Below are 27,782 nucleotides of genomic sequence, written 5' to 3'. Positions count from 1 at the left end.
TTTACTATACAGTATGTACTATGAGCAGCCTACAGTATTTTGTCAGGTATGACATTGCACACTTATTTGCATAATAGGGTAATTCCCCGTTTTATATGTTCTAATCATAGCTTTTCTGTATGCAAGGTGTCGATTCGTATTGAATTGATGGTGCCCTACAACTTTGTAATTCACTTTTTTTCTGTATCTCGTTCCGTTTTCGAGATAAAAATGCTAACTCTGTTGTTTTCCACCAGGTGGCGCTATAGCTGGTTTCATTGCATAGCGCATGACTACTTTACTATACCTAGACACCACTTCTATGCCTATAGCTGCCGCCGTTCGCAAGTTAATGGCGGTGGACAGGATATGGGTGGACGTACTAGATGACTGTAGGATTATGTCACAGCAAGAACTAAAAGCATGAAAATAAGGTTAGACAAGAGGAGATACTATTGCACTTCCACAATAACTGGCGGCCCTTCATACCCTCTATAGTGCCATTACTGCCAGCTTCTCTTAGTTTTAACGCCAAGCTACCTAATGTTTTTGGACGTTATGCTACAAACCGGCATGCGCTGACAGCTGAGAAATCCATGCTCTTACACATCACATTTTCCGTATTTGCAGATGAATCTCAGCCGTTTAGGGTAAGCGACACAGAGGATATTATATTACAGAGGGACTTGGAGAAGCTGGAAGCTCGGGCAGAGCGGTGGCAATATTCCCCCATTATACATTCCACAGAAAAACATCAGCCAAAATGGACTTGGGGTTTTAAGTAGAAAGTAAAATGATTTTAGCAATCAGTGCCAGGCAGCTGCTGCCAAGCCAAATAAAATTGTGGGACACATAAAAAAAAAAAAGAGTTCCTAGTCGAGAACACAGGTTTACCTCTATACAAGTCAGACTACGCATACTAAAGAGAGTTACATACTGATTGACAGACATCCCCGGATAAAAGAGGTTAATAAAACATGTCCTTGAGGCATCAGCGTCTGAATCCGAGCAATGTATGAGTGAGATATACTGTCCCCCGGGGGATTTACAAGCTCTAATAATCGTCACATGCTCAGTCCTGCCACGGTCCTGAAAAGTGTGAACCGTACATATGATCGGGTCACACCCATTACATAATGTAATCATTAAAGATCCATTTACAAGAAGTGATTATCATCATCCAAAGGCGATGGAAACAAATTATTTTGACATATGTTAGAGGTTACCTTGAGTGTAAAAAGTTGCACTCGGTTTCTGTCTGCAATTTTCATTCCTTCATTCATTTTCACACCCCCTGAATCAAATTACTGTCTGCACCTAGTCTCTTGACTTTTCCAATGTGGTCACGTCCTTCCCAGATATTCATGCTGGATGTGAGTGAGGTCTGTGGGTTGCGGATACTGTTATCTTCATTAGCCATCATGTTCCAGCAATGTAATCTTATGGGCGATCTCCCCTTCTACAGATCATGAAGTATTACATCCTTTCCCCCCTATCTACATACTTAGTGAGCTGCCCTCCCTAAGAACCTAAATGCTTTCCTCCTCTCCACAGTCTTATATTCCGTGTGCAGGCCCTCAATACTCCCTTATACCATCACTAAAACTGACAGGAGGAAAGGGAGACTTTTGACATATTTGTGACAAATTTTGGAGATCAGCTAGTTAGGAGAAGGAATTACACAGACTTTGCAGTAGCAAAATGGTGGGAAATCTAATATATAAAGCTGAGTGTATGTATGTGTGTCCCCTAAAGGAATCCGCACCGTCACATTTACAATTACAGACACCACATGTGACTCAGGGAATGTCATAGAATATGTTTTGATGGGAAAATTTAACCCCGCGCTTTACAGTTACACTCCAAAAAACCTGCCTCCATTAAAGTCAATGGAGCTGGGAACTACAGGTCATTAATAGGAGCTGTGATTGGTTTCTAAAGGAACTAAGGACATTCTTACTATAAGAAGCTTATCTGTGAGGTACTATGATTCCTGTGGAGAGACAAACAGACAGGGGGGGGGAGACAGACAGACATACATAGGCACAGACAGAGATAGACAGGGTAAGAGACAAAGACAGACATACAGACAGGGAAAGAGACAGACAGGGAAAGAGACAGATAGGGAAAGAGACAGACATGGAAAGAGACAGACAGGCAAAGAGTCAGACAGGGAAAGAGACAAACAGAGGCTGACAGGGAAAGAGACAGACAGGGAAAGAGACTGACAGGAAAAGAAACAAACAGAGGCAGACAGGAAAAGAGGCAGACAGAGACAGACAAGGAAAGAGACAGACAGAGGCAGACAGGAAAAGAGACAGATGGGGAAAGATACAGACAGACAAATAGACAGGAAAAGAGACAGACAGAAAAAGAGACAGGGAAATATACAAAGAGACAGACAGGGAAAGATACAGACAAAGAAACAGGCAGACAAAAAGACAGACAGGGAAAGATACAGACAGACAGACACACAGACACAGAGAGAGACTGACAGAGAGATAGAGACAGCCAGACAGAGACTGGGAGAGAGGGAGACAGACAGACAGATACTATCCCGGGCAATGCCGGGTACTACAGCTAGTCTTTAATAAATACTATTTATAAACAGAACTTCCATGGGTTCACTTATCTCTAGTGAAGAGTAGAGATGAGTGTATCAGTTGAAGTTTTGTTCGGCAAGGTCAGCTGAACTTCAAATTAAGTTCAGTTTGGGACCCTAACTTGACCTGAACCCCAATGGAAGTCACTAATTGAGCAATTCGAGTCTCCATCCACAAGCAGCCAGCCATAAGCAGATCACTTCCGGAGTTTTTTGGGGGGGTTTTGGTGCACACTACATTAGATCATGCTGTTGTTACCCCCAGGTACTCGCACTGGGCTGAGCACCCAGCATACCCGAGCACAGCGATACTCGCCTGAGTGAAGTTCATACGTAAAGCACCCAAACTCTGAACCAGAAATCAGTTGTTTCATAAAAGTCCGTACACCAAACCTCGGGTTCACTTATCTCTAACTAAGAATGTTTGTGTGGAAGAATGGCCAAAATCACACCTAAGCAATGCATGCCACTAGTTTCTCCATACAGGAGGCGTCTTAAAGTTTCATCACGAACAATGGCTTTTGTACAAAGTGTTAAATCAATTTCCGTGTGTTCAACACTTTTTCCCTGTGTCATTTCTCATTATTACACATAATTTAATTTATGGACATCTATAGTTTGATTTATTTGCTTGTGTGGATTGGATGGGATGTTACTGACATCTGGTGAGAAATTGATGTCAATAGCACCTTTAAAAATATATTGACGAAGAGCTCATCACAATCCATTCCCAAATTTAGGGCCCATCACTAGGGATACCCGGGGTCAGGAATCCGGCTCGGCGCATATGTGCAGAACCTATCAAGGGTGGTGAGGGTCCCCAGGGATCAGCAGTAGGTTCGGTCAGGGGTCACCATCTTTCCTTTCCCTAGACACAGGGTTTCCCTTCCCTTTCGCCATGCGCTTTGTACTTCCCCGTAACTAGCATAACACTGTCAGTGAATTATTCTGCTGGCGATCATTTTGGGCAGCACCAACCACAGCCCCCGAGACACAGTTCAGAGATGTGATTGTTTTCCTTCATTGTAAATCTCCCATTTAAGAAGGATCCACAAGTTCTCAATAGGGTTTAGGTCCGATGAGGAAGGAGCCGGGTCATTATTCTGTCATCTTTAAGGTCTTTACTGGCAGCCGAGCAGTGGAGACTCCGATGCTGCGATGGAGCTTTGCCCTGAATAAAACTCATGGCTGTCTTGAAATATGCAGACTTTTACCTGTACCACTGCATGATGAAAGGGTCTTCCAAAAACTGGCAGTAGGTTTGGGAGTTCAATTTGAGTCCATCTTCATCTAGAGAAGGTCCAACTAGCTCAACTTTAATAATCCCAGCCTCTTACATTCCCCTACCTCCACCCTGGAGGCATCTGAGCGGAGTTCTGTGCTCATTCTGTGCTTCCATCTGGTCCGTCAAGAACTTCTCTAATCTCCTCAGTTCATAAAATCTTGGATAAATCTGACCAGATATTTCTTGGTCCAGTCTTGACATTTACATTTCTGTGTCTTGCTCATTGGTGGTCGGGTTCAGCCTTCCTTACTTCGGTGGTGTCCCTGAGCACTGACAACCTTGCACTTCTATGTCTAGCCCAGTAGTGTTTGAGTTACCTTCCTTACCTTGGCCATATCTCCAAGCACTAAACACCTTGTTCTTCTATCTCTATCCCAGTAGCATTTGGGTTACCTTCCTTACCTCAGCCTTGTCTCCGAGCACTTCACACCTTGTTCTTCTATGTCTTGCTCAGTAGTGTTTGGGTTACCTTCCTTACCTCAGCCATGTCTCCGAGCACTGAACACCTCATTCTTCTATGTCTTGCTCAGTAGTGTTTGGATTACCTTCCTTACCTTAGCCGTGTCTCCGAGCACTGAACACTTTGTTCTTCTATGTCTACCCCAGTAGCGTTTGGGTTACCTTCCTTACCTCAGCCATGTCTCCGAGCACTGAACACCTCATTCTTCTATGTCTAGCCCAGTAGCGTTTGGGTGACCTTCCTTACCTTAGCAGTGTCTCCGAGCACTGAACACTTTGTTCTTCTATGTCTAGCCCAGTAGCGTTTGGGTTACCTTCCTTACCTCAGCCGTGTCTCCGAGCACTGAACACCTCGTACTTCTATGTCTAGCTCAGTAGTCTTTGGGTTACCTTCCTTACCTCAGCTGTGTCTCTCAGCACTTAACACCTTGGTCTTCTATGTCTTACTCAGTAGTGTTTGGGTTACCTTCCTTACTTCGGCCATGTCTCCGAGCACTGAACACCACGTAGTTCTATGTCTAGCCCAGTAGTGTTTGGGTTACCTTCCTTACCTCAGCCGTGTCTCCGAGCACTGAATGCTTTGTTCTTCTGGACACTCCAGTGAGGTCGCAGTTCTAGAATATGGCAGCCCTGGAAGATAGTGGGCTCCTGGTCACTTCACATTTGATTCTTCTCAAATTTTTGGCATTTCATGTCAGTCTTTTTTTCTCAACACCTTTTTCGAGACCCTGTTGAGCATTTGTAACAAAACCTTTGATGGCTCTGTGATCGTGTCCAACTTTCTTAGGCTAGTTTCACACTTGCGTTGAACGGCATCTCTTGCATTGCGTTGTGTGACGGATGCAACGGATGCGTTGCATATAATGGCACAACGGATGCAACGGATCGTACAAAACAACAGAAAGCTTTTTCTTTTTTTTATTTTTTTTTTTATTTTTTTTTCTTCTTTACAGTTTTACCGGCAGCAGGCTATTGTGAATGATCAGCTGATCACCCAGCGGCCAGGCGCTCAGCTGAGCGCTCTCACATGCCGGCGGTCGGGGCGCTCAGCTGAGTGCTCTCACATGCCGGCGGCCGGGCGTTCAGCTGAGCGCTCTCACATGCCGGTGGCCGGGCGCTCAGCTGTGTGCTCTCACATGCCAGCGGCCGGGCGTTCAGCTGAGCGCTCTCACATGCCGGCGGCCGGGCGCTCAGCTGAGCGCTCTCACATGCCGGCGGCCGGGCGCTCAGCTGAGCGCTCTCACATGCCGGTGGCCGGGCGCTCAGCTGAACTTTCAGCCACCGAGAAACAAAATAAAGTTTCTGTGATTTAAAAAAAAATGAGCATGCGCAGCGAAAAATAAAGGTTTCCGCCGCTCAAAAAAAAGTTACATGCTGCGTTCCCTCCGCCCGACGCAGCGTCAAAATAACGACGCTGCGTCGTCCAGCGGATGCAACGCTGACACTTGCGTTACAGTGCATTGTCCATACAAGTCTATGGAGAATAGCGCAGTGCGTCAACGGACTGCGCTATTCTCCATAGTGACGGACTGCGCTGAACGCAAGTGTGAAAGTAGCCTTAGCAATTTCAAGTGCGCTACATCCTTCTGTTAGACTTGTAAGCATTTTTGACTGTGGAAATCAAGCAGCCTAGTAATCCTGCACACCTTGATAAAGGGTGTTGTATCCTAAAGCCACAGGGTCCCTCCTTAAGCAAATACACATTATCTTATCTGCTACATCTAATAGGCACTCAACTTTATACAGACTGGAGTAGGAAAATCTGCATAAAAATGATGAAGTGGTCAAAAAACTCACTGGCCTCATAATTGAGCACACAGTGAATGGCCATTTACATTTCAATTCAAATGCTGATTTCTCAATAATGGATGAAGGGACTGGTCACATACAGGTATTGCTGGACTTGTCTTTGCAAGAGTTAAGTGCGCATATAAATAGTTTGGGGGGGTGAAATCCTTATAACAGATAAGACTGGCCATAGATGTAAACATTTTACACCAATATGACAAATGTTACCATTTTGTTTCTCTAGTCGAAACACTCACTGAGAAAACTACTCATTGTCCTAGATAAGTAATTTGGATACTTTTTCCAATAAGAGTAATAATTACCCTATTGTCTGCCTTCAAGGAGAAAATAAGTGCTAAAGTGTGGTTTATCAAGTGCAGAGATCTGTACTCCATATTTGTTAGTCCGAATTTCCCGATTATGAATGTGAGGAGTACAGAGTTTTCAATTACTGTGAAAGTGATGTGCAAGAGAGGATCTCAAAGCATTTGAAGAAAATTTGAAACCGGCTGTAGGGTCAGCGTCTCTGAAGAGACGCCGACTTACTCACTGCCCGCGACCTCCCCCAGCCATCCACGTGTGCTGCTGCCTTCTTCCCCTCCCAGGCCCTGTACATGCCACACAGGGTTCCTTGTAGTGCACCTGAGACGCGCAGGCACACGCCGGTCCTCCTCTTACAGAGGCCAGCGTGCTATTTCCAGGAAATGGTTCTCAGCCTATGGCTGAGAGGTAGTTTATTTAAGGCATCCTCCCATTAGGGGAGGTGCCTGCACAATGCCTCTAGTTAGTTATCCAGTGTTCCAGTCTTTTACCTAGTTAGTTGTCAAGTCCTTAGCTCCTGTCCAGTTAACCCTGTGCCTACCTCCAGTACCTCCCGTCCCATACTTGTCTATCCCTGCCGTGGACAACATTCCTGTCTGTACCCATCTGTCCGGCCTGCCTCAGTCACCCCATCTGTACCCTTCTGTGCCTGAGTTTATCACATGTCATAGGGGACAGCTGCCCAGTCCCGGTCACTGCCGTGGGAGTGGTACCTAGCGTCTGCCTTACGGTGGGCGCTTAGTTAAACCCCTCCCACAAAGGGGTAAGTCCAGGTGCCCCCTGTGATCCAGAGGGTCCATTAATCCCACTCATTACCTCTACAATGGCCATAAGCGTTACACCAGCAGTCTATGGCTCCAGTGACAAATGTGACTGTGGCGTCTTCTGCATAGGTTGCAGTCACAGAGCCCGGTCCTGACCTGGCTTCCATATTCCAAAAATGGGAGTACAAATCAATGCACTTGGTAAAGCACACTTTAAGGCCTCCTTCAGTCATCAGCGAATCACATACGCGATTTTCATGGCCAGAACACGTACCCATTAAAGTCTACAGTCCTACTCATATCTCCTTTTTTTGGGAACACATCTGTTTTTTTAATGGAGTCAAGAATCAAAATTACCCATACACATCTACAGTTCCATGAAAATCACAAACAGCATAAGTGTAAAATCAAGTAGAATAAGGTATATGGCACACTTGGAATTATGGGTGCTCAAGAAGGGTTCAGACCCATCATTAGATACAAGAAAACTTGGCACACCAAAATTGAATATAAGGACTTTATTATATAGGCAATCCAAAAAATGTAAAATGTAACGTTTCGACCCCTATATTTGGGTCTTCATCAGATACAATAGATTTTTGTATAGGGATATGTCTTTAGGATGGTGACAGTGTGAAAATCATCGAGAGATCCATAGATAAATCTAGCTGGTCTCCATCAGAATGGTTCTGTGGCAGTGTGGCTGGAACTCCAAGCAGGATCCACATGGGAATATAGCCATCCTGATGAAGGCCCAAACATAGGGGTCGAAAACGCTACATTTGACACTTTTTGGTGTGCCAAGTTTTCTTGTATATAAGTGTAAAATCTCTCATTTAGTGAATATTGATGATAATCAGACCATTTTTGGGGGGGGGGGAGATGAAAAATCCCAGATGTCTGAACACTCTTAGATCAAATCATTTTTAGAAAAACAGTTTTCAAAGCTATACAACCCCTTTAAGCCGTGATCTGTATTGATCAATCACAATGACTAGTCAGCAGTGAAATCAGAAAGATTTGGTCTCCTAAGAGGGTGATCCTTCTTGTAGATCCCAATCTCTGCAGTATTTCCACAGCTATTTACAGGCTTGTTGTGCTATGAACTATGTGTGGGCAAAGAATGCCAGATCGCCTGCCCGGACAAGCTCGGAGGGTTGATATGCCAGTCTACTTGTGTGTATGTTCCCACTCTTTACATTCTCAGTCCGGGATTTATTTAGGTGAAGGATCTCCTCCTCGGGCACTGACACCTTCTAGGGGGAGGCCGAGCTGCGACTCTGCGGAGGACAGGATCTTGACATCTTCCTCCGGGATCAGCTGTGTGTGATCCTGAGTCACAGTCAATAATATATATAATATAGGATAAAATATTAGGATTTCTTTATCTCTTAATAATAAAACAAAAGGGATGCACGACCCTACAGTTTCAGGACTCAGCCGATGGACTCCAGTAAGTTCACATCCATTCATGATAGATAGCCCATACACCATCGGGGCAAGATACAGACGGGCCTGTGTGACTGGTGGCCAAGCCCTTGTCACACCACTAAATTGAAATCTCATGAAGCTTTCTGGTAAAATGACTAGTTACCTAATTTCCTTCATAAATCCAAAAACATCCCTCAACCAATAGGAGGAATATTGGGTACTACCCCTAAATCTGTCCTAGATCCTAGATGCATTATACTGATCCTGAAAGCAGGAGCATGCAACATGGACGGCATCTGTGTGTAGTCCGTTCACATCACAGACCCACTCATCGCATGTCGGACATGTCACCACTAGTGATGAGTGGGCACTACCATGCTCAGGTGCTCAGTACTCGTAACTAGTGATGAGCGGGCACTACCATGCTCAGGTGCTCAGTACTCGTAACTAGTGATGAGTGGGCACTACCATGCTCAGGTGCTCAGTACTCGTAACTAGTGATGAGCGGGCACTACCATGCTCAGGTGCTCAGTACTGGTAACTAGTGATAAGCGGGCACTACCATGCTCAGGTGCTCAGTACTTGTAACTAGTGATGAGCGGGCACTACCATGCTCGGGTGCTCGGTACTCGTAACTAGTGATGAGCGGGCACTACCATGCTCGGGTGCTCAGTACTCGTAACTAGTGATGAGTGGGCACTACCATGCTCGGGTGCTCAGTACTTGTAACTAGTGATGAGTGGGCACTACCATGCTCGGGTGCTCGGTACTCGTAACTAGTGATGAGTGGGCACTACCATGCTCAGGTGCTCGGTACTCGTAACTAGTGATGAGTGGGCACTACCATGCTCGGGTGCTCGGTACTCGTAACTAGTGATGAGTGGACACTACCATGCTCGGGTGCTCAGTACTTGTAACTAGTGATGAGTGGGCACTACCATGCTCGAGTGCTCAGTACTTGTAACTAGTGATGAGTGGGCACTACCATGCTCGGGTGCTCAGTACTTGTAACTAGTGATGAGCGGGCACTACCATGCTCGGGTGCTCAGTACTTGTAACTAGTGATGAGTGGGCACTACCATGCTCGGGTGCTCGGTACTCGTAACTAGTGATGAGCGGGCACTACCATGCTCGGGTGCTCGGTACTCGTAACTAGTGATGAGTGGGCACTACCATGCTTGGGTGCTCGGTACTCGTAACTAGTGATGAGTGGGCACTACCATGCTTGGGTGCTCGGTACTCGTAACTAGTGATGAGCGGGCACTACCATGCTTGGGTGCTCGGTACTCGTAACTAGTGATGAGCGGGCACTACCATGCTCGGGTGCTCGGTACTCGTAACTAGTGATGAGCGGGCACTACCATGCTTGGGTGCTCGGTACTCGTAACTAGTGATGAGCGGGCACTACCATGCTTGGGTGCTCGGTACTCGTAACTAGTGATGAGTGGGCACTACCATGCTCGGGTGCTCGGTACTCGTAACGAGCATAGGATGCGTGCAACTTGAGTACAGAGTATAATGGAAGTTAATGGTGGACGCAATCATTTTTCTGGGAAATCTAAAGGAAAAATGCTCAAGTTCCATATTGACTTCCATTATACTTGGGTCTGAGTCGCGCACAACCAAGCACCAACTGCTTGTTACAAGTACTGAGCATGGTAGTGCCCGCTCATCACTAGTTACGAGTACTGAGCACCCGAGCATGGTAGTGCCCGCTCATCACTAGTTACTAGTACTGAAATCCCGAGCATGGTAGTGCCCGCTCATCACTAGTTACTAGTACTGAAATCCCGAGCATGGTAGTGCTCGCTCATCACTAGTTACGAGTACTGATGAAATCCCGAGCATGGTAGTGCCCGCTCATCACTAGTTACTAGTACTGAAATCCCGAGCATGGTAGTGCGCACTCATCACTAGTTACTAGTACTGAAATCCCGAGCATGGTAGTGCGCACTCATCACTAGTTACTAGTACTGAAATCCCGAGCATGGTAGTGCCCACTCATCACTAGTTACTAGTACTGAAATCCCGAGCATGGTAGTGCTCGCTCATCACTAGTTACTAGTACTGAAATCCCGAGCATGGTAGTGCCCACTCATCACTAGTTACTAGTACTGAAATCCCGAGCATGGTAGTGCGCACTCATCACTAGTTACTAGTACTGAAATCCCGAGCATGGTAGTGCGCACTCATCACTAGTTACTAGTACTGAAATCCCGAGCATGGTAGTGCCCACTCATCACTAGTTACTAGTACTGAAATCCCGAGCATGGTAGTGCTCGCTCATCACTAGTTACTAGTACTGAAATCCCGAGCATGGTAGTGCCCACTCATCACTAGTTACTAGTACTGAAATCCCGAGCATGGTAGTGTCCGCTCATCACTAGTTACGAGTACTGATGAAATCCCGAGCAAGCTAGTGCTCACTCATCACTAGTTACCACCTTTTCATCGTCTACATGTGGTACTCTGCATGTACAGTCATGGCCGATATTGTTCTTTGGAACTTGATTGGGGGCTACTTATTCACCATCCGGTCGATTCTGCGTGGCAAACCTTCATCTACGTTCAGGGAGATTAGCTACAGTGCAATGAGATGTAAACTTATTGATTATAATGCGCACCATGGAGAAAGGAACATCAATATCTCTGGAGATGGACTTGTAACCTTGAGATTCTTGATATTTTTCAAGAATTCTTGTTCTCAAGTCCTCAGACAGTTCTCTTCTCTTTCTGTTCTCCAGGCTTAGTGTGGCACACACAGACACATAATGCTAAGATTTAGTCAACTTCTCCCCTTTTTATCTGGTTTCAGGTGTGATTTTCATATTGCCCATAACTGTTACTTGTCACTAGTGAGTATAAACGAGCATCTCATACTAGAAACAAAGTTGTTTACCCACAATTTGAGAATGGTGTCAACAGTTTTGTCCGACACATTTTTGAAGTTTTGTGTGAAATTATGTGCAATTTGTCTATTTTCTTCTGTTTTTTTTTGGGGGGGGGGGGGGTTTGTGTTCCATTACACACGAAGGATATAAATGTGTATAACAAAATGTGTAACTGCAATAACTTTCTTGGAGAAATACTTAATTTTCTGGAACGATTTCAAGGGTGACAACACTTTCGGCCATGACTGTATGTGTCCAATATGAGGAGTGAAGGACAGGGACATGCAGACTAAGACTATATGTAATACTCTGTAGCATTGGTAAAGGAGGAGAATAGATACTCTGCAGATTGGTGTCCAGTGTGATAAGGAAAACTCTACATGTATTCTACTTGACCAAGAAGAGAAGCAATACTCTGCAAATACCTATGCAGATAGAAACGTGATGCTTTACACTTACCTAGACTGGTAGGGAGTGATACTCTGCTGATATCTACACAGATAGGGAGGTGATGCTCTGCAGAAATCCATACATGTAGAGAAGTGTTACTTTACAGGTACCAATACAGGAATAGAGGTGAAACTTTGCAATACCTATACATCTATAGAAGTGATAGTCTGCAGATACCTATATATCTATAGAAGTGATAGTCTGCAGATACCTATATATCTATAGAAGTGATAGTCTGCAGATACCTATACATCTATGGAAGTAATAGTCTGCAGATACCTATACATGTAGGAAGGTGATAGTCTGCAGATACCTATACATCTATGGAAGTAATAGTCTGCAGAAACCTATACTTCTATAGAAGGGATAGTTTGCAGATACCTATACATGTAGGAAGGTGATAGTCTACAGATACCTTTGCAGGTAGGAAAGTGATAGTCTGCAGAAACCTACACTGGTAGGAAAGTGATAGTCTGCAGATACCTACTCTTGTAGGAAAGTAATAGTCTGCAGATACATGTACGGAAGTGGTATAATAATAATAATAATATTTATCTTAATATCTTAATATTAATATATTTATATGAATAATTATTATTATATATATTATTAGATACCTATGCAGGTAGGAACGTGATTGTCTGCAGATACCTATGCAGGTAGGAAAGTGATTGTCTGCAGATACCTATGCAGATAGGAAAGTGATTGTCTGCAGATACCTATGCAGATAGGAAAGTGATTGTCTGCAGATACCTATGCAGATAGGAAAGTGATTGTCTGCAGATACCTATGCAGATAGGAAAGTGATTGTCTGCAGATACCTATGCAGATAGGAAAGTGATAGTCTGCAGATACCTATGCAGATAGGAAAGTGATTGTCTGCAGATACCTATGCAGGTAGGAAAGTGATTGTCTGCAGATACCTACACAGGTAGGAAAGTGATAGTCTGCAGATACCTATGCAGATAGGAAAGTGATAGTCTGCAGATACCTATGCAGATAGGAAAGTGATTGTCTGCAGATACCTACACAGGTAGGAAAGTGATTGTCTGCAGATACCTATGCAGGTAGGAAAGTGATTGCCTGCAGATACCTACACAGGTAGGAAAGTGATAGTCTGCAGATACCTATGCAGATAGGAAAGTGATAGTCTGCAGATACCTATGCAGATAGGAAAGTGATAGTCTGCAGATACCTATGCAGATAGGAAAGTGATTGTCTGCAGATACCTACACAGGTAGGAAAGTGATTGTCTGCAGATACCTATGCAGGTAGGAAAGTGATTGTCTGCAGATACCTACACAGGTAGGAAAGTGATTGTCTGCAGATACCTATGCAGATAGGAAAGTGATTGTCTGCAGATACCTATGCAGATAGGAAAGTGATTGTCTGCAGATACCTATGCAGATCGGAAAGTGATTGTCTGCAGATACCTATGCAGATAGGAAAGTGATTGTCTACAGATACCTACACAGGTAGGAAAGTGATTGTCTACAGATACCTACACAGGTAGGAAAGTGATAGTCTGCAGATACCTACACTTGTAGGAAAGTGATTGTCTGCAGATACCTATGCAGATAGGAAAGTGATTGTCTGCCAATACCCATACTGTCCATACATGTAGGGAAGTGATAGTCTGCAGATACTTATAAAGGTAGAAAAGTGACAGTCTGTAGATACCTACACAGGTAGAAAAGTGACAGTCTGCAGATACCTACACAGGTAGGAAAGTGATAGTCTGCAGATACCCATACATGTAGGGAAGTGATGCTCTGCAGATACATACACAGGCAGAATAGCAATCTCCTGCAGGCGTCTCTCCAGGCAGAGGAGCAATGCTCTGCACACACTGTCACCTGGCATGTACCTGTGTCCAGTGAGTGCGATGCTCTGCAGCAGCTGAGAGGTGAGAGGTCCTGCGCTCTCCTCCCTCCCCATTAGGCTGGCTCTTTCCCAGGGACACAATGATATCCCGGGGCTGCAGAGGGGCTGATCCGCAGGAATCCCGCCTCCTCCGAGCACAGAGCAGAGCAGGCAGCAGCCTCACACAGAGCCTGGGACTGAGCTGCCGGGATGCCCTGGACAGGCAGAGCTCTGCTGCTGCTCCTGCTGCCGGGGCTGCTGCTGCGGGGAGAGGGGCAGGAGCTCCCGGACTATGAGCTGGACGAGCCGGAGGACGACATCGACTACAAGGACCCCTGCAAGGCTGGTGAGAGGGGGAGACCCGGGGAGGAGGAGGCAGCCAGGAGGGGACAGCGAGCCGGAGGAGGGGGAAGGGAGAGAACTTTGGACACCACATATCACTTTATATCAGGCTCCATGACAAGTGTGTGTATCTCTTTAAAAGATGCCAGGCGTTGGGCACACTGCTAAACTTCCCTGCATTGCCCCACATAATGGGACCCTCTGATCACCATTGATAATAACAATAATTATTTATATAGCACCAACATATACCGCAGCACTGTACAATTCAATAACAAAGTCTCTGTGTATATGGGCATAAGTTTTCATTTTATTTCTATTTTCAATTAGGATCCCATTGTATTAAGTGCATCACTCTTATAGGCACGGGCGTGCATTTTATTTATATATATATATATATATATATATATATATATATATATATATATATATATATATATATATATATATATATATGTGTGTATGTGTTTTATTTCTATAGCGCCAACATATTCCGCAGCGCTTTACAATTCAGAGGGGACATGTACAGACAATGAGACAATACAAAATAAAAAAATAAGAAATAAATATATATAATGCACGCACGCCCGCCCGCGCCTATAAGAGTGAGGCACTTAATACAATGGGATCCTAATTGAAAAAAGAAATATATACGACAGCTGTCAGTCATTTCTACACTTTTTTTTATTTTTTTTTATTTTTTTTAATTTTATTTATTTTTTGCAAATTTCCTCCCTGTTGTTTGCCCCATTCATAGATAGGGGGCAGCATTTTTAATTATGCATCCTATAGGCAAAGCCAAGCGTGCCGGTGAATAGAAGAGTTGGGGGATAGCCGTCCTCGGTAATCCAGGGTGCCGGATGAAGGCGCGTTCACACATTGCGGCCAGTTGGCGGTTTTGCTGCAGTATGTATGGCAGCGGCGTTGTTTAACCCTATCTGCACAGCACGGGTTGATATTGTGGCTTCGCTTTCCGGCACCCGTTTTGGTCAGGTCCTGGTCATTAGGGTCAGACAGTGCGATATCTACAGCTGCAGTCCTATGTAAAGCCCAGTTGTGCCAGGTGTCAATCTGACCTTTGCTACATCTGTATGTGATTATATCTCTGTACGGTAACATCTGGCGGTCGCTCTTATTCTTTCCAGTTGGGCATTATGATTTAGTGTTGTGCTTTGGTGGATGTTACGACCTGATGTGTTGTGCTGGAAATCTGGTCCTGCCACACAGACATGCACTACCCACATATATCCAGAGAGGGCGCTCTACCTACATGATTGCCTTTATATAACATATATTTCTAGTAATACAATGTTGGAGGGAATACATAAGATCCTGCTTTTCTAGCGGCTCCCATGGTTTCGGGATTTTGGACACTGAGGCACTTCTCTTCATCTGCTCCGGCACAGACCCCCCCCAACTCTCCCAATATCTCGCACCCCGGTGTGAATGTGCACAGGGAGCCTCTGGTATCCGCAGTGGACATAGCTGCTTAGAAAGGAAATGCTGCTATTTATTACTATGTATCACTCAGTATTTATATAATCTTTTACTATGAGTTTATGTATCAACTCGTATTTAACCCCTGGTGGCCACAATCTCCAGAGTCTCCGGTCTTCTTCTACAGTGCCTTATGGTTTTAATGGTAAGATCTGTCGTTTCCTCCATTCATCAGTACTTTTCATATCCCCCATGCCTTATTATGGTTCTCCTCTTGGTGTAGTTAGTAAACTTCTTTGGAAACTTTGTATATAAAGACTTTCTAATTCTTTCTCCCCTTAAACCCCACTTTAGCTTCTCATAAAGCCAGATCAGATCTTATACTTTGTACTGACGAGGGACAATCATCCCGAAACACTGTGTCTGCAAATTGAGGTTCTGATCTGGCATAAATCCTAAGTCATATGAAAAGGTTTGTTAAAGAGCCACTTTTGACTTTTAGGTTTGCTACTTCCAATAGGTGGCGCTAGAGTTTGTCTCCTTACTCCCTGAAGAGACAATGTGAATGTTTCCCAGAGGGGCATTGCAGCTGTAAGACTCCTCACCACTGACAGCCAGGTTGGTTTGTCAGTCTCCACAAGGAGAACAGTTTTCCCCTTAGACCCCACTTTAGCTTCTCATAAAGCCAGATCAGATCTCATACTTTGCACTGACGAGGGACAATCAACCCGAAACACTGTGTCTGCAAATTGAGGTTCTGATCTGGCATAAATCCTAGGTCATATGAAAAGGCTTGTTCAAGGGCCACTTTTGACTTTTAGGATTGCTACCACTGGAAATCCCCAAAGACGCCTACATTAGTTGAACTATATAACCGAATTAATCTCCAATGCCAATACGAGTTCTGTCTGGCTCACTCCATCCGCGCCAAAAACAAAATACTTCAGATTTGGGACACGTGGTTAAACTCTGTATATGCATCCCCTGTCAGGCATCTGTTTCCAGGGCAAACTGTTGATAATTAAAAAAAACGGGTCAAATAGGCTCAAAGTGTGTGTTACGCAGGGAGTTCACCCATACCACATGTCAATAGTCAAGGTGTTTAAATCTCTGTTGTTGTTACTGCTCGGGCTGCCCCAAAACGCCATCCAATTCCCTCCCTCCCCCCTCCCCTCCCTGGTTGCCTCCTTGCAACCATCCATGGTTCTCCCCCTCTCCCCCACCTCTCTCTCCCCTCCCTTTTCTTATCTTCCTTTCTTACTCTCTGGTTCTGGTTGTTTGGATCCCTCATTTTGAGGATTAAAGAGTAAATTGGTAGGTTGATTCTATACGTATTGGGTATTGATTAACCTAAAAAAGTTGCAACTTGCATCAGACATGATTGGTGGTGGTGTGACAGGAAATGTGAATCATAATCAAAGGTGACACTACCACATGTTACAGCGTTGTTTTCTTTGTGTATTATTGCCAATGATACCTGAATTTCTCCTTTTTTTTGTAATGTAACTTCCTACAATAAAAATTGATTGGATTAAAAAAGGATTGCTACCTCCAATAGGTGGCACTAGAGTAAAGGGCACTTTACACACAGCGACATTGCTAGCGATGTCACTGGTGAAAGCACCCGCCCCCGTCGGTTGTGCGTCACGGGCAAATCGCTGCCCGTGGCGCACAACATCTCTAACACCCGTCACACGTACTTACCTGCCTAGCGACGTCGCTGTGGCCGGCGAACTGTCTCCTTTCTAAGGGGGCGGTTCGTTCGGCGTCACCGCGCCGTCACTAAGCGGCCGCCCGCTAGAAGCGGAGGGGTGGAGATGAGCGTGACGTAACATCCCGCCCACCTCCTTTCTTCCGCCCTCATTGCGGGCGGCCGCAGGTACGGTGATGTTCCTCGTTCCTGCGGTGTCACACATAGCGATGTGTGCTGCCGCAGGAACGACGAACAACCTGCAAAAGCAACGATATCCGGGAAAGGAACGTTGTGTCAACGATCAACGATATGGTAAGTAATTTTGATCGTTAACGGTCGTTCCTGCGTTTCACACGCAACAACGTCGCTAACTAGGCCGGATGTGCGTCACGAATTCCGCTTTTAGTCTCTTTCCTTCCTGAATAGACAATTTGAAGGTTTCCCAGAGGGGCATTGCAGCTATAAGACTCCTCACCACTGACAGCCAGATTGGTTTGTCAGTCCCCACAAGAAGAACAGTTTTCCCCTTAGACCCCACGTTAGCTTCTCATAAAACCAGATCAAATCTCATACTTTGCACTGACGAGGGACAATCATCCCGAAACACCATGTCTGCAAATTGAGGTTCAGATCTGGCATAAATCCTAGGTCATATGAAAAGGCTCGTTAAAGGGACACTTTTGACTTCTAGGATTGCTACTTCCACCAGGTGGTGCTAGAGTTTGTCTCCTTCCTCCCCGAAGAGACATTTTGAACAATTCCTTTTAGGAAACTTCTAAACTAAAAGTAGAGATCCCTCAGTTACTCTTCCATCAGCCATATTAGAGAGAAAAAAAAGTTTATTTGGCATGTCTATATTTTAGTTATTGTGCAGTACTTAATTTTTCCTGTGGAGGCGCTGTAGAGAACCAGATTTTGGGGCGGATGAGTCGGCTCTCTGGCTCAAGCCGCCCAACGTGGTTTGATTGACAGTTCACTCTTATATTACAAAAAGGCAAAGTCAAGATCCGTCTATCAAGTCAATGGGAAAAAGCTGGAAGGAGCCCCCCAAAGCGGACTGTCAGAAGCCATATTAGCAAAGATGAACAAATTGATTTGTTGGATCTTGGTCCAGCAGCCATATCAGCATGGGTAGCCACTTGGCAGGAGTCTCCTATCTGCATTCCTGGCCCCACTTTTGGCTTGTCGACCAAAAATCAGAAGAGGAGCTGGGGATGCCAGTAGGAAGGACACGGTTTGCATGGTTCCCATTCAGCAGCCGTAGAATACTAGCCTGTATCCCCAAAAATTTACTTTTTGGAGTATGCTTAAAATATAAACCCTACTCCAAAAATAATCCCTAGTTGCGGTTCCATAAGGAAGTGTCCAAGCAAGTAGCTAAAAAGTTTAAAGAATGTAGCGGGACTCTTCTTCAAAGAAAGCAGACCTTCTCCCGCCCAAAAAAATAAATAAAATAATTACACTCACCGGACCCCAAACAATTAGTTAGTAAGTACCAATAGTGGATGGGCTCTCACACAGAGATCTGCGTCGCTGTCAGGTCCTTAGCCGTTGAATCTGTATTGCACTGCAGTTCTCGCAAACGGATCGGGTACCAGTATCACTCCGCGTAAGTGATACTACTTCCAGTCACCAGGGGGAGCCAACTGCTGTAGAACACAGGGGGACGTGAGAGCCCATTCACTTGCCAACTCTAAAGGGGCTTTACATGCTACGATATCGTTAATGTTTTGTCGTCGGGGTCAAGTTGTTAATGACGCCGGATGTGCGTCACTAACGATATCGCAGCGTGTAACACTGACCAGCGACCTTAAGCGACCTCAAAAATCGTGAAAATCGTTCACCATGGAGAGGTCGTCCCAAACTCAAAAATCGGTAAGGGTTGTTTATCCAGGTGGTTCATCGCTCATGCGGCAGCACACATCGCTATGTGTGACACCGCAGGAGCGAGGAACGTCTCCTTACCTGCCGCCGGCCACAATGCGGAAGGAAGGAGGTGGGCGGGATGTTACGTCCTGCTCATCTCCGCCCCTCCGCTTTGATTGGCCGGCCGCTTAGTGACGTTGCGGTGACGTCGCTGTGATGCCGAACGCCCCTCCCCCTTGAAGGAGGGATTGTTCGGCAGTCACAGCGACGACGACCAGGTAAGTATGTGAGACGCTGCCGTAGCGATAATGTTCGTTACGGCAGCGATCACAAACAATCGCATGCGCGACGGGGGCAGGTACTTACACGCTCGATATCGCTACCGTGTAAAGCCCCCTTATTTGTTTGAGGTCTGGTAAAGGCAGTTCTATTAGGGGGTCTCTGCTTTCTTTTGGGGGTAAACTCAGCGCATAGAGAATAATACAATTGAGCAGGTAATGTAAACCTTTGTAAATATTGCATGTACCCACCAGTATAGGACGGTTCTGCACCATGAGAATAGCAGATCAGATAAAAAAAATGTGCATCTGACCCAGTAATAGGAGTAACACAAAATGCGATGTTCCAGAATGTGATAATGATTAGATTTGAATAAATGTTGATTTATATTTTTTTTGTTTAAGAATAAATATGGATTGTTGTTCATGGGGAAATATAAGACCTCCCCTGAAAATAAGCCTTAGCGCATCTTTTGGAGCAAAAATTAATATAAGACCCGGTCTTATTTTTGGGGAAACATGGGTAACGTTGTCCTTTGGACCAAATTTGTTTGATCATCACTACATAGATGTTATCACCAGTAAACCTAAATGGGTTGTCCATTTTGGACGAGAAGGGTGTTCCCAGCACACGTTTTATCTCCCTATGATAAGATTTTTCTGCAGCGCCTCTTCGGGGACAATCTAGTATTATATGGTGCTCAGTGACATGTTTTCTTCTGTCCATGTCCATGTCTGATCCTCCAAAAAGTAAGATGTTCTCTCCTTTAAACCAGACCCTTGTTGATTTCTGGGTGAACAGAAGAAAAAATAATCAGACAAGTTGGATGTTTCCGGTCCAGTTCTGTTGTTTCCAAAAAGAAGGAACATGTGCGTTTTACGGAGAATTGGCCAGTTCTACTGTGCTCTACAAAAAGCACACCATAAAACTGATCCAATCATTGCAAAGCTTGAGATTTCCTTCTAAAACAGGAGAAATGGGATTTACCTGGAATATTGGGAAGAGAACGGGTTCTTGTACCTTGTGGTTCCGATTAGGGATGAGCGAGTGTGTTAGGCTGCTTTCACACTACGTCTTTTTAACATGCGTCCTGAACGTTTTTTTGCTGCAAAAGCGGATCCTGCTTTTACAGCAAAAAACGCATGCAAACGCATGTGTTACTTTGCAGGATCCTGTCACTGGATGTTTAGGGGCGGGCATTGGAGTCATGTGATCGGGAGTGATGGGAACTAAACGTGCCAGACTGGAAGCCGGCTTCTTACAACTGCGGAGGCTCGTAACCAAGGTAAACATCGGGTATACTTGCTTGGATACCCGATATTTACTTTGGTTACGAGCGTCTGCAGCTGCTAGGAGCCGGGCTCCCTGCACACGTAACCAACGTAAACATTGGGTAACTAAGAGAAGTGGTTACCCGATATTTACCTTGGTTACGAGTGTCCGCAGCTCTCAGGTGGAGGAGAGGGAGGGGGAGAGACAGAGAGGTAGGAGAGAGAGGGACTGATCACGCGAGACTGGTTCTGGGCATGCTCAGTAGAGCAAGCAGGATCCTGTCTATCAGCATGCCAGCGTTCACCTGCGTTTGCGTGCTGTTTAGTCAGGATCCAGCGATTTTGCAGTATTTGGACGCAGCTCAAAAACGCTACAAGTAGCGTTTTTGAAAGATGTTAAAAAACTGCAAGTCGCTGGATCCTCACTATAACGCACGCAAACGCAGGTGAACGCATGTTGACGCGAGTCCATGGCAAATGCATTGAAATGAAAACGCATTTGCACTGGATCCGTTTTTGCGTTAAAAAAACGTTCAGGACGCATGTTAAAAAAACGTAGTGTGAAAGCCGCCTTACTTGATTGAGCCTTGAGAATCTAAGTTTGGAAGTATTGGAGTTTGCCATTGTACTCGAATCCAAGCGGAGTAACCCAATGCTCAATCAAGCGACAAGCATGCTCTCCCATCACTAGTGCCGATCCCTACTATGAAACCAATAGTTATTTATGGCCAAACTGTTGTGTGACTCCTATTCTCCATCGTATGCTGAAACGTCACTTCGAGTAGACCCATGCAGTGACGTCAAATTTCTAAATCTGGTCTCTCTATGCTCGTGTACATGTGCCCACTGCTGATGACATATTACATTACTGAGATGAGTTTGGAAGAAGAGTGCACTGGCAGTGTGCACAGTAAAAGAGATGTACCTCATCTAAATAATGCTATGTGCCCACAACCAAGTAACTGATATGCTACCATAATGGTCAATGTATGAGTCCATGGACTTCAGGTGCATGCGCAGCAATACCATGTGTACTGTCCGCAGCTTCACCTGCACCCACAGCCAGTGAACGCATATATTGCCGAAAAGAGTTCACTGGCAATGTGTGAATGCACAGTGAAGCCAGGGGTACTGTCCTCCTTCTGCACAATGTACTTGCACAGATTTCCATTGGATTCCCCCCCCCCCCAACTCCTTATCAGTAATTAGAGTAGTGATGATGATCGTACACTATATATTTGGGTTATTCATACCGAATACCTAGTACTATTCCAGTATTCGTCGCGAATAACGATCCTAATGCAAGTCAATGGGGAACAGAATCTACCTAAATGACAGATATATTAAAATATAACTTTATTAAATTTAAAATTAGCATATTCCACAATAAATTAGACCCACAACAATACAAAAACATAGAATACCCCAAGCATAGTGTAGAGGACTTATCAATGAACCCCCTAATAGATAACAGGGTCATCCTAGGCAATTTGATAATGGGAGTAGTATACAAAATGATCCATAATGTTGGGTTCACACATAGCGACGCAGCAGCGATCACGACGGGCGACCTGACCTTATCAGGATCGCTGCTGCGACGTTACATGGTCGCTGGTGAGCTGTCAGACAGGCAGATCTCACTAGCGACCAGTGACCAGCCCCCAGCCAGCATCGACGCGTGGAAGCGGTGCTGCGCTTGGTAACTAAGGTAAATATCGGGTAACCAAGGGCTTGGTTACCCGATATTTACATTGGTTACCAGCGCACACCGCTTAGCGCTGGCTCCTTGCACGCCAGAGTACACATCAGGTTAATAAGCAAACCCTTGCTTTATTTACCCAATGTGTACTCTGGCGTGCAGGGAGCAATGAGCCGGCAGCACAGGCAGTGTGAGAGCCGCGGTCGCTGGTAATGAAGGTAGATATCGGGTAACCAAGGAAAGGGCTTCCCTTGGTTACCTGATGTTTACCTTGGTTACAGCTTACTGCAGGCTGCCAAACACCGGCTCCCTGCTCGCTTTAGTTCGTCGCTCTCTCGCTGTCACACACAGCGATGTGTGCTTCACAGCGGGAGAGCAACGAGCAAAAAATGAAGCAGGACATTCAGCAACGACCGGCGACCTCAAGTGGTGCCCCAATTCCACAGTGGCTATGCCTAAACCCCCTCTTATACTTCAGACAAGATGGACTAAAAAATAAATACAAACAAACCTATTCCATCTTGTCCAGTAATGTAGGTAAAACAACAACATATCTTATAGGAGTTTTCAGGATAGCATCACTGTGGATATTTTTCAATTACCAAACCAAGGCATTCCTGGATGGGCGTCAAACAAAAAGATTTTCCCATTGCAGAAGGGTTCCCATGGTCTTCCTTCTGCTATGACCGCAACTAACCCGAGTGACATCACCGCTGATCGTGGCTCATTCTTTGCCTACAGTTACAACTTGCAGACATGTTCCATGATTGCGCGCTATGACTCAGATGTAGCAGTGCTGAATCTTCGTGTGGCCTTTTTTGGATTACGTTGGACCTGCAGGGATGCTTCGTGGGTTAATAAAGTGGTGAAAAAGGGTGTTTTGTTTTTTTTTATTTGAAATAAAGGGTTTTTTTTTTGATGGTTGTAGTCATTTCCTTTCACTTACAAATTAGTAATGGGGGTGTGTCATAGACGCATCACAATACTAATCTAGGGCTTAGTGGCAGCTGTGGGCTATTATTAACCCCGACTATTACCCTGATTACCACCGCACCAGGGTAATTGGGACGAGCCAGGTAAAGTGCAGGGCTTGTCACATCTAATGAATGCAACATTCCCGGGCAGGGTGCCTTTTTTTTTTTTTCTTTTTTTTTTTTCCTGGGGGCAGTCAAATAAGCATGAACCTCCCCAGTCAGAATACCAGCCCCCAGCTGTCGGGTTTTATCTTGGCTGGGTATCAAAATTGGGGGGACCGCAATAATAAAAGAAGAACCGCATGCGGTTCTTCTTATTTTGACACACAACCAAAGTAAGTTCACGACTGTGGGCTGCAGCCTGTGGCCGTAGGCTTTATCTGTGCTGGGTATCATAATACCAGGGGACCCTACGCAAATGTCTTTACTTATTTTTATACCACGATACTGGCCAGCAGATAGCGCCTGTGATTGTTTGCAGGCAGACGCTGTCACGCAGGCTGGTTGCAGTGAAACGAGCCCCCAATCACAGACGCCAGGCCAGTGTGCGGGGAAAGCAGTGAATATGGATGAGCAATAATGAGCGGCCCAGGCAGTGAAGGAGAGGCCGTGGGAGCAGTGTACAGCCACGCTGGAGCCTCTGTAAGTGTGATGTGCTTGCTTCATTCTTATTTTCTTTATTTTTCCTTTTCTTTTGAGTGCTGGATCCGGATCAATATCTGGAATCCTGGACCTGGGTCCTATACTTGGGTACCTTTTGAAACCACGCGGATCTAGACTTTTACAGTCCGGGTCCGCCCATCACTAGAGATGAGCAAACTAAAAATGTAAGGTTTGATGTTCATACCAAACACAGACTTTAAGACAAAACAAAAAAAAAAACGGAGTTTGGGTGTTGCTCATATGCTAACCACTTGATCGTACATCGAAGTGCTTGGGTACACTCGGTGCTCGGTTCAGTGTGAGCCACTTACTTGCATTTTTTGAATGGCTCTCACTGGGGGTAAATACAATGTTTTCGGATGTAGTGTGTCCACAAAAAAACCCCTCTTCCTCCCCCAGAAGTGATTATGGCTGATCTTATGTGGGTGTAGAGCCGAACTACCCAATCAGTGACTTCCATTGTGGTTTAGGTCAAATCTGGGTCCCGAACGGAACTCTAGATAGTCTGGCTGAACACGGAGAACCTGAACTTCCACGGGTCCGCTCATTTCTGTCAGTAATGTATTAATCATTTTTGAACCTGAAGCCGATTTATGGCACATTTTAACGTGGTCATGATTGAAACAGCAGTGATTTGGAGGTATTGTGGTCCGAAACTTTGGGACAGGTTCCCTTTTAGTTGTTCTAGCTCCCCAACGAGATATTTTCCATGGTCAAAATGTAGGCAATTGCCTTATGGAATATCGTTAAGAAATGATGGGATATCGTTGACAGTTCAGAAATTCTTTACCCGAGATGAAAAATACCAGATATGTTTGTCAGATGCTTATCTACCTCTCTAAAAAGATAGTGTGTATTGGAGTAGAAGGACCATAGTAATGGTGGAATTTTTGGATTTCTTACATGGATCTTTAACGTAGAGACAAATTGGAGTTCATAACCCCTTTTACCGTCCTTTCACCTATTGAGGGATGGACATGTTTCTGTTCTGCCGTGTCTTAGAGTTCAAGTGTAAGTCACAAGTGAAAGTTTGTCGGTAGTAGAGCTCTCTCAGGAAATGTCAGGTTGAAGTGGGTTATCCTTTCTGTTAAGAAGATTAATGGCGAATTTCCAAAAGTCCTGCATCCTTGACCCCTGCTACTACATAGTGGAAAAAAAATGTGCAAGTGAAGAAAGATAGAGATTATAGTGAGGCTGCAGATATTGAGGAGGCTCCAACTACAATTTTCTTCATTAATCTCGAAGACTTAGTTATGAGCAGTGATGGGAACCGCTCATTGTTCTGCATACAATACATAATTGTAATTTCAAAGACTAAATCCTTAAGTGATTGAGTCTGTAATGTACAGTGCTATAATTAAAGTAAAGAAGTAATGACCACATAGTTACTGAATGTGTGGAGCCAGGCTTGGACTGGCCACCGGTGAGCAGGAGAATTCCCCGGTGGGCCTCTCTGCAGGAGTCTGCCCCTCGCCTCATTTGTGGGCGGTAGTTGGCACAATACTCACTTTGTACAGACAAAGGCAGCACCTCCATTATTAATTTAACTACTTCAGTTTAATAAACCAAGAAAACTGAGGGGTCATATATATACCTCAAATGTAAACAAATCACAGGAAACCTCTTTGCACAAAATAGAAACAGTTTATTATCAAAAATCCATTACAGCAAGAGGTAAAAGTATAGAATATAAAATCTAATCAGTATAATTCAGATATATTGAGGGAATCCCTACAAAACACACGGAAAAACAGTTATGGTGAGTATTATATTCCATTACTATACAAGCTTTTAATAATTAATATAGTGATATCAAAAATACCTTGTATGCTACTACATGGCAAAATATAACCTCTGCAGAGGCATAGCTTACTTACAAATAAGGATCAATAGCCAGATAAAGCACTGAGGTATATTCCAATATATATCAGTTTGTTTTATAAGTAGCAGAAGAAAATATCCCAGTAAACCAGATACACTAAGCCACCATAGTCTAAGGTCGCTCATTATAGAAATCAAGGGATAAAAGATCCCCTGCACTTAGTAAACCAAGCATCTAGAAGTAAAACTCACCCATAACGATTTAACTGCCTGGTGTAACGTGCCCCGACGCGCACGTTTCGATGAATTCCTCAGAGAGGCCGTAGACTTCAGAGTATTTGTGAATGAGGGTAATGTAATTATTGCCTATATCAACTAATGTTATTGGTGAGCCCTTGGTACCCCAGTTCAATATTGTATGGAGTCCTGATTTACCAGTTTTTGCGAAATACTCTCCTTTGCCTCTTGAACTCCATATTAATAAGATTTTGTTTTACGAGCGCTCGGGAAAGCAATACAGCACACATGCTTAGTATGGTGTACTCAAAGAATTCCCCTTTATTAGTACATGTGACTAGTTTATATAGGGTCATAGACAAAGGATAAGTTCCCTGCAATAAGAGCAGTAGGGGCGAGAACGGAAATGTTAAATTTCACCGCCCTTTAGTACTAGTTGAACCCTATGAATCATTAGTTATAAGACAAGATGGACACTATAAGAACAAAATGGATTCTGTTCTCTCACACCATGACATAAAGCCTCCCCCTTCTCCCTATATTGTTTCCATCTACGTAGGTGGTAGATTATCTCTAAGGGGTTGTCTAACTTGGAATATCCTAATAGTTATTCTAAACCAATGGCTGAGGGTATTTTGTTCGGAGCCTCTATAACAAAAGCCAAAGCAAGCTTGTATCAGCATGACAGCATAAATTTCAACAGGCAGCATGTAATGCCTCATTTTTCCTGTGGTGGCGCTATAGGGAAAATGAACATTTTGCTGCTTGGTTTTCTCAAAAAAAGCGCAGCCAATCATTAGGAGTCACCGCAGTAGGATTCTCTGTAATCTTGTTATTTTTGGGCTCCTTTCCTCTATATTAAAAACAATTACTTAAGATTCTGTCTGAGATTTTTATCTGTATTGTATTTTTCATATACTACTAGTTTTTTTTCAATAGTGCAAAGTCAGCTGAATCTGATAATTTAGGTGAGACCAGACATGTACGTGGTCTTCCCTACTCAAGCTGTTAATGTCAGGCAACAAAAAGATCGGGCATGCTGAATTTCAGCTCCAGGTCCTTTTGGTTTGTAGGATGGAGACGTCACCGCTATAGGTATTGGCCAGTGGCCTTCTCCCCTTTCCCCATTAAAAGCAAATGGTTATGGGGTAGTCGAGCGAGAGAATTTCGCCAACAAATATTGAAGATATTTGACCATCCTAAAGGGCTCTGCTCACTTCTGCATCTGGAGGTGAGAGGGGCTGGTAATTCATCGTATATATGAAAAGGTGTGCATGTGGCAGGTATCTTGCTCCTGTACTATTCATCCTTATAGAACAAAAAGCGTATTGGGTCCATCAAAAATTTGTCTGTGTGAAATATGACTATTTGGCAAAATATTGTCCTCTACCTGCCCTTTTGAACCTTAAACCTCTTAAAATAGAATATGCTTATGAGATTAATCTCAGTAAGGGTTATCTCATGTACCACCCAAGAGGATACACAGAGTACCGGAAATGTTCCAAGCATCTTTTAGAGTCTAAGGTTATCTTTTCCTGAGTTTCCCGAATTCACGTGGTCTCCTTGCTTTTACGGAATCGGACAACTTAATTTATGAGCAGCGAGACGGTTTCTCAGAACATGGGGTCAACATTGATATTGTTTGAGGTTCTGTTCCTTGATTCTTC

The 27,782-nt window shown here is 44.5% G+C and overlaps 1 protein-coding gene across 1 annotated transcript in view; it reads left to right on the top strand.

Annotated features, from left to right (window-relative positions):
* The first annotated feature begins 13,992 nt into the window (after nucleotides 1-13,992).
* Nucleotides 13,993-27,782, top strand: part of BMP1 (bone morphogenetic protein 1) — a 161,456-nt gene continuing 147,666 nt past the window's right edge. The window contains exon 1 of the mRNA XM_075346448.1: nucleotides 13,993-14,179. Coding sequence (XP_075202563.1) covers nucleotides 14,044-14,179 — 136 coding nt within the window. The 5' untranslated portion in view covers nucleotides 13,993-14,043. The remainder of the gene's footprint in view (nucleotides 14,180-27,782) is intronic.

The sequence above is a fragment of the Anomaloglossus baeobatrachus genome, chromosome 4 (genome assembly GCF_048569485.1).
Source record: "Anomaloglossus baeobatrachus isolate aAnoBae1 chromosome 4, aAnoBae1.hap1, whole genome shotgun sequence".
Classification (NCBI taxonomy): Eukaryota; Metazoa; Chordata; class Amphibia; order Anura; family Aromobatidae; genus Anomaloglossus; species Anomaloglossus baeobatrachus.
This window is presented reverse-complemented; position numbering and strand designations above follow the sequence as displayed.